Genomic DNA, 7,533 nt, shown 5'->3' with positions numbered 1-7,533 from the left:
AAAAAAAAAAAAAAAAAAAAAAAAAAAAAAAAAAAAAAAGAAGAGGGATGTCATCAGACCAAGGAAGGACCGAGAACCCCATGGTGGAGGACTGGAGGGGCCAGGGAAGGGTCCTCACCCCGGAGGTGATGATGACAGATTGGAAGCGCTCGAACACAGGTTTGATGGCCAGGGAGGCGTCCATGCAGCTGTGGAGAGCAGACCCGGACAGTGAGGGCCAGGCGGGGAGGGCGGGGCCTGCCCTCTGTCTGTCATGCCGGCTCAGGCCCAGGGTCCCACCTGAAGTGCAGGATGGGGTTGGCGATGGTGGGGGTCCTGTCATCAAAAGGCTCAATGATGATGGTAAAGCCTGGAGGGACAGGCAAAGGCCGGTGAGACCCTCACGGAGGTCACCCGTCCCGTTCCCACACAGGAACTTGCTGGTGATCAGTCCCTGCCCCAGGGGTAAATGGGACCGAACACCAGTGGTCCAAGCCCCAAACGCAGGCACCTGAGCACGAACACCCCAGCCTGCCTGCTCTTTGGGGCGACCTCCGAGCAGTTCCCGAGAGCACTGAGCTACGTCCTCGAGCTGTCCTGGGAGGCCCACTCAGCACCCACGCACAAGCCACTGCCACAGCCCTGCCATCCGGGCCGTTGGCAAGCCCACCGCTCTGCCTCCCAGATGCCCCTGTGACTGACCACCTCCACAATCCTGGCCAGCGGCCATCTCCTCCCTCCCAGGCCACCATGCTCCCTGCTCACCCCCAGGATCCAGAATCGCCGTGGGACCCAGCACGCCGCCCTCCCCTCCTCCCTCACCAGCTCACCCTTCCCACTGCCTCCCACAGGCAGCCCGTGCGGCCACTGGAGCCCTTATTCAAAAGTCGGCTCCTAGGACAGGGTGGCGCACTTGGTGGAGCGCTGTCTAACGTGTGCGAGGCCCTGGGTTCCGGCCCCGAACTGCAGAAAGCAGCTCCTCCAGAGGCTGCCCCCACCGGCCACAGGGACGCAACAACACCGCCCGTCTTTCATAACCAGGCCTCCTGGACTAGTCTTTGTTTTTGCTACTGGTTTCCCCTCCAGAATATCGCTCCCAGCAGGGCAGGGGTGAGGCCTTTTTTGGTTCCTGCTTTCACAGTGCGTAGCCAGGCTTTTGTTAAGCAAATAAATGAATGAATGATCTGCATGTTGTTTCACTTATTTAAAAAAGAAATCAAGGGCTGGGGATGTGGCTCAAGCAGTAGCGCGCTCGCCTGGCATGCGTGCGGCCTGGGTTCGATCCTCAGCACCACATACAAACAAAGATGTTGTGTCCGCCGAAAACTGAAAAATAAATATTAAAAATTAAAAAAAAAAAAAGAAATCAAGTCCTCTGTGCCTGGCCCTGTGCTGAGGACACAGTAGTGACCAGAGACAGCCTTAGCCCTGCCCACAAGGGCTCCTGGTCCAGGGGGGAGAGAGAACTCCCAGAGAGCAATGATAAAAAAGAGTGGAGAGGGCTGGGCCAGGGCAGATCAGACAGGTGGCATGGTCCAGCCTTGGGCTGAGGGAGGGACGGAGGGGGCACAGCTGCTGGGTGGAGACTGAAGATGGGAGAAGCATGTTCCAGGTCAGTGATGTGAGCCTTGGTAGATGGGGAAACGGCGGGAGGAGGGACTGGGGGAAGCGTCCAGTGCTCATGGCAACAGCCCTGGTGGGAGGGCAGAGACTCTGCTCCTGCTGAGGCCCAGCGCAGGGCAGGGCAGCAGGTCTGACCTAGTTTCCTGTAATCCCCAGGGATCAGGCTGAGCCCTTGGTCAGCTAAGGAGCGGAGGGAACCTGGCTGGCTGAAGCCTTCAGAACATCCCCCTCTCCCACAGGCCAGAGGCCTGAGTGTCCTCACACCACTAACGCGCTCCCCATCTGGGCCTCTCCTTCCCATTTCTCTCTAAACCTACCTTTCTCTGCCTCACCGTCCTGCCTCCTCCTCTCTTGCTCGGTACCTGCTGTCTACCCCAACGACTGCCTCCAGTCCCTGCCAGAATTTTTTTAAAGCACTAATCTGACCTGGCACCTCTCTTGCTCAGAACCTGCCATGGCTCGCCACTGCCCTCCGTTACAGTGACCAGCTCTTGCCATGCCCTCAGGGCTCACCTCGTTCTGCTGCCCACCCCATCCTTCCCCACTCTGTAGCCAGAGGGAGGTTCTGGGAATACAAATCGGAGCTCGAGGCCTGCTCAGCTCCCAGGGACTGTCAAAATAGAGCCCAGCCTCCCAAGCCCAAGCCTTCAAGGCTTGTGTCCAAACCCCTGCCAACAACAGTGGAGGCTTGTCTAGGACCCCGATGCCAGCTGCCAGGGACTCAGCAGATGCAAGAAGAGGGGAGCTTACCCTTGGCGTAGGTGCTGACCAGGGTGGCGAAGTTAGCAAGTAGAGTGAGCGGGGAGAAGTCGGCCAGGTCGGCGATCTCCAAGGTGTGCAGGAGGGACCGCAGGCGCTCAGCACAGAACCTGTGGAGGGCAGGGCCGGGGGCAGAGGGAAGGACAGGCTCAGAGGCCCCTTTTCTGCTGTCAGAGCTTGTGGCCGCATGTGTCTCTCCTGGCAACCGGGTGTTTCATGAGGCCAGGAACTAGATCTGTTCTAGAAACTTCTGTCCTCACCTCGAACACTGGCACATTATGCTGAGCCTCCACTTCGTGATGGCAAACAGAACATGGCCACTTGTCACACATGCTCATGGCCTCACTGGCAGGGTCTACTCAAAACAAGACCCACAGCCACACCCAGTCACATCATTAATCCCGCATGACCACAGGTCTCGAGCACACACGCACACACATCAGTTTCTCCTATCTCTCAGGAACCTTGGTGACACTGTCACAGTCCCCCATACTCAGAGTAACACAACCACACGTGTACAGCCTCACATAGACTGTGTCAACCACACAGACACACAAGGCCACCTAGCCAGTCACACACAGGTAGGCCTGCAGTGCTTGCCCCGGAGGGATAGGTCCGGAGCCGGAGCGCCTGACTGGAGCCTGGTGGCAGTCAGACTTTAAACATGCTGCAAGCCTGCCTTTGACCCCAGGCTGGCTCAGGTCCCTTAGGCTCTGTCATCTGCACCTGAGGGGATCACCATGTAGGGGATATGTCTGTCTCTTCCACTGGGTCACAGCCCCATGAGGGTGGTGTAGGCCACCTCACTCACTTCCACACCCGGGAACACTGAGGCACTTGGGGAACATGTGTTGAGTGGCGGAGCCCCTCTTCCACCCTCACAAGTCCCCTACCTGGGGGAGAGGCACAAAGCCACACCAAGAGCTGCCCCACTCCCTTGGGGACAGAGTAGCCAAGCCTCTGAAGTTCTATAGAGCTGGTTTCAAAGTTACAACTTAGCACATGCAGTGCTCAGCCTGGGTAATGGCATCCTCTCCCCGAGGCCCATGTCCTCATCTGCAGCATGGGGACATCACATAGGTGATGTAGCTGAGGTAGGGAACACAGAAAACTTGGGCTTTGCTGCCCTCTCCTTTAAGCAGCACAGAATCTGTGAAGTAAAGACCACACCCACCTTGACACCCACCCACGTTACAAAGACACCGAGCTTCAGAGAAACCAACGATTTGCAAATCCAGATCAGCAAGGGAAAAGTTCCGCGCCCCCTCTGCCGACTCCTGAGTCCATTATCTGCTAGCTCCATGCCCCAGGGGTCTGAACCCCACTAAATGATCCCCGAATGCACCTCTGGGAGGCCCCAGCCCCGGCTTGGGGGTGAAGGCAGTGCGGCACGGTGACTCCCTGTAAAGGAGACATGCATCTGGGGGCCCAGGGCGGTTTCCCAGAGCTCCAGTCCTGCTGGGCCTCCGGATTCTGGTCTCAGCCTCCATCACAGCCTCTCTGCGGGTTTGTCCCACTGGCTCCAGGCCGGGCTGCAGCTCACGGAAGAGCACCCGCCTACATGCTGGAGGCCCTGGTCCCTCCCAGCACCAAGAGCATCCAAAGGAAAAAAGCATCAATACTGCTCCCTCCCACCCCCTCCACAAACAGCGCCTCTGGGAAACTGTCTTCAGACAAATTCCCAGGTCCGGCTGCACTGCCTGCCAGGCCCGCCCAACACAGCCACCCAGAGCCACTCCATCCTTGCCCAGCTGGACTAGCCAGCGTCGTTCCTGACACAGGCAATGTGGTGACCCACGGAGCAGGTGTGGACAAGGCCTGGCGGCACGTGGCTGGGATCCGCCCCAGCGCCTGCAGGCACCAGCTCCCCACGCGGGCCTCACCTGAGGGGCTTGCGCTGGATGCACACGCGCTGCGCCAGGCTGCTCAGGAAGGCGGGCGGGCTCTCCTGGACCACGTGCTGCACGCGCAGCCGCCACTTGACGAACTCCAGCAGCCGCCGCAGGAAGCCGAGGAAGTGCTCAGCCGTACGGATGGAGCCGGGCACCGCCTCTGCAAGACAGGAGGGGAGAGGAGGGTCAGCGGGCACGAGGCGGGTGGGCAGGCGGGGCGGCGGGGCAGAGCACGGCTCACCCTTCAACACCTCATCGGGCAGCACAGGGTTGGCCAGGTGGGCGTCGGTCTCCCGGGCAGCACTGGCCTCCCGCAGCCCCTCCACCAGGCGGCGGTACTCATCGCGCAGGCGCTGTTCGTCCGTCTCCTTGATCCTGCAGGGAAACGGGTAGGGGTCTAGAACTGCACCCCGTCCCTCGGGGCTGGTGGTAGGTGGCCCGGCAGGCACCAGGTCTCCCAGCTGCTCCCTCCTGGCACCTGAGCACCGTCTTCTGCAGGGTCTCCAGGTTGCCCTGGCACCTGTCCAGGGTCCGGCGGGTGAGGTTGACACTCATGGAGTCAATACAGACGTTGTCTAGAGAAGAAGGGGCGAGGGCTGGGCTGCGGCCAGCAGGGTGGAGGTCTGGCCGGCTGCCACCACCTTTGTACCCCGTCTCCCTCCTTACCAATGTTGTGGGCCTCATCAAAGACCACCACAGCCTTGCGGGCCAGCTCCTTGGACACCAGGTCTGCTATCTTGGGGTCCAGGAGATAGTGGTAGCTGTAAACCACCACGTTGGCGTGCAGGATCTGGGGGAGGAGGACAGGGTGCTCTAGCCTTCGTGACGCCCTCCACTGACACATTCCTGCCTCACAGGCAGAGGCCGAGGACACAAGGAGACAGAGACAGGTGCGCAGGCCCCAAAGACATAGGCTCCCACAGGCAAGGCTCAGAGGCACAGGGAGAGATACCAACAGACACAGGTGCTGGCCAACAGACAGACACGCACACAAGCAGACAGACAAGGGATAGGCAGCCCACAACCCTCACACCCACACTCTGCCCACCCCCACAGCCTCACTGAGTAGCGGGCGAGGAAGTAAGGGCACCAGCCCTGGCGCCGCCCCAAGGCCTTCAGGTCATCCAGGTTGTAGATGCCAGCAGGGAGGGGTGCTTGGCGCCCATGGGCGTCGAATTCCTGGGGTGAGGAGAGGGTGGCAGGGGTCAGCAAGGCCGGCTGCCCTGAGCATCCTGGCCCTCCCAGCCCCACTCAGCGGCCCCCAGGCACCTCATAGAAGCGGCAGTGGGGCAAGCTGGCGTCCTGTTGGTATTGCGCCCGCACGTAGGAGGCCGTGAGGCTGTGGCATTTCCCATCAACATCTTTCCCAAAGCGCAGCGGTGTCACCTAGGGGCATAGGGGACGTCTCAGTCCTGAAACAGGCTCGCCTGGACTTTTGGACAATTTGAACCTCAACCTGCTTTATTATTGGTTAACATACCTAACTTACAGCAGGGTACAGACTGCAAGCACCGTCACACTCCCGACTACCCCCGTGACTGCGCCTGTCTGAAATGCTTGGGGCCAGAAGTGTTTTGGACTGCAGATGCTGTTTGGACTTTTGGAATGTTTGCATATACATAATGAAATATCTGGGGATGGAACTCAAAGTTTAAATGTGCAATTCAGTTGTGGTTCATTTAACATACACAGGCTGTTTTATACAGTCCTTTCAGTATGTCTGCACTTTGAGTTTCACCAATCATACAAAGTCAGGTGGAGAATGTTTCACCTGTGATGTCATACTGGCACTCAAAATTGTTGTTGTTGTTTTTTTTTTTTTTTGGATACCGTGGATTGAACTCAGGGGTACTCAACCACTGAGCCACATCCCCAGCCCTATTCTGTATTTTATTTAGAGACAGGGTCTCACTGAGTTGCTTAGTGCCTCGCTTTTGCTGAGGCTGGCTTTGAACTCATAATCCTCCTGCCTCAGCCTCCCCAGATGCTGGGATTATAGGCGTGCCCCACTGTGCCTTCATCATGATATATATTCTTTTATATAGAATATAGATATATATTCTTTTAGGTCTTTGTACACGTTACAGGTTTCAACTGCACCATCTCAGTTAAGGGCTGGGGGATATAATTCAGTTGGTAAAGTGCTTGCCTGGCATGCACAAGCCCTGGGAAGGAAGGGAGGGAGGGAGGGAGGGAAGAAGGAAGGAAGGGAGGAAGGAAGGAAAAAAACATATATACAGCTAGTAAGTTTCAGAGTCAGGAAGTCAGGTCTCTAGACTCCAGAAGCTGGAGGAGTCCACTCACCTGGGCCATGAATGAGGAATCAGAATTTGCAAGAAAGAAATTCTGTTCATGGCAACCTTCCTGAGAAATTCTCATACTTCCTGACAGCTCTTATCTTGGGACCTAGGACTCATGGTTGGAGGGAAGAGGTCCCTCGACCCTGGGACTTAGGACAAGAGGAGGGAGTGGATAATCACCTCAGGATGAATGCACAGGTTCTTGCGGGAGCTCAGAGCCAGCCCCAAAAATGGCAGCTTCTCATCTTCCTGCTTTTCGTAAAAATTGAGCAACTTGCGAAGCTCCTCAATCACCTGCTCAGATGGAGGAAGGGAGGGGCTCGGCTTCACTGGAAGCTCCAGCCCCTGCCCTGCCAGGCCCCAGCCTCTCTCCAGCATCCCAACCCCATAAGGCTAGGGAGTGCAGCCATCAGGACACCAAAGACATGGGGTCCACCCCAGCCTACCTTCTCAATCTCTGGCACTGTCCTCGAGCAGTAGATGAGTTTTGTCACCTCCAGTGGATATGCCTGCCAAGGACGAGTGTGCTCAGTCCCGGCCCAGCACCCTCCCTCCTCCCAGGCTCAGGGGCTCACTTACCCGCTGGTAGGCCATAATCAGCGCCAGCAGGGACACTGTCTTGCCAGTGCCTGAGGGCATCTCCAGGACTCCATGACCCTGTGTGTGGGGGCAGAAAGACAGACACAGGCTCTCAGAACCTGAAATACAAACTCTGGGGACCCTCCCTCAAATGCCACCAACTGAGAACGGCAGGACAATACAGCAATTAAGGTCTGCACTCCAGGGGCAGTGAGTTTGCACCTCATTTCTGTCACCTCCTTGTTGAGTGGTCTTCGATAAGCATCTTTTTTTTTTTTTTTAACATTTATTTTTTAGTTTTCAGCGGACACAACATCTTTGTTTGTATGTGGTGCTGAGGATCGAACCCGGGCCGCACGCATGCCAGGCGAGCGCGCTACCGCTTGAGCCACCCCCCCCAC

The 7,533-nt window shown here is 57.5% G+C and overlaps 1 protein-coding gene across 2 annotated transcripts in view; it reads right to left on the bottom strand.

Annotated features, from left to right (window-relative positions):
* Ercc2 (ERCC excision repair 2, TFIIH core complex helicase subunit) overlaps positions 1 to 7,533 on the bottom strand; it is a 14,430-nt gene that overhangs the window by 5,221 nt on the left and 1,676 nt on the right. The window contains exons 3-14 of one of the 2 annotated variants that reach the window (XM_015496705.2): positions 7,133 to 7,210; positions 7,000 to 7,062; positions 6,734 to 6,847; positions 5,523 to 5,639; positions 5,316 to 5,432; positions 4,920 to 5,043; positions 4,732 to 4,828; positions 4,495 to 4,628; positions 4,245 to 4,413; positions 2,353 to 2,471; positions 280 to 349; positions 119 to 188 (exon numbers count right to left, since the gene is read on the bottom strand). In XM_015496705.2, coding sequence (XP_015352191.1) covers positions 119 to 188; positions 280 to 349; positions 2,353 to 2,471; positions 4,245 to 4,413; positions 4,495 to 4,628; positions 4,732 to 4,828; positions 4,920 to 5,043; positions 5,316 to 5,432; positions 5,523 to 5,639; positions 6,734 to 6,847; positions 7,000 to 7,062; positions 7,133 to 7,210 — 1,272 coding nt within the window. Of the gene's footprint in view, positions 1 to 118; positions 189 to 279; positions 350 to 1,249; positions 1,306 to 2,352; positions 2,472 to 4,244; positions 4,414 to 4,494; positions 4,629 to 4,731; positions 4,829 to 4,919; positions 5,044 to 5,315; positions 5,433 to 5,522; positions 5,640 to 6,733; positions 6,848 to 6,999; positions 7,063 to 7,132; positions 7,211 to 7,533 lie in introns of those variants that run through there. The other variant, XM_048790699.1, reaches the window with a different exon arrangement.

This window comes from Marmota marmota, unplaced genomic scaffold (assembly GCF_001458135.2).
Source record: "Marmota marmota marmota unplaced genomic scaffold, marMar, whole genome shotgun sequence".
Lineage (NCBI taxonomy): Eukaryota > Metazoa > Chordata > Mammalia > Rodentia > Sciuridae > Marmota > Marmota marmota.
The sequence above is the reverse complement of the archived record's forward strand: the minus strand, read 5'-3'. Positions and strand labels throughout refer to the sequence as shown.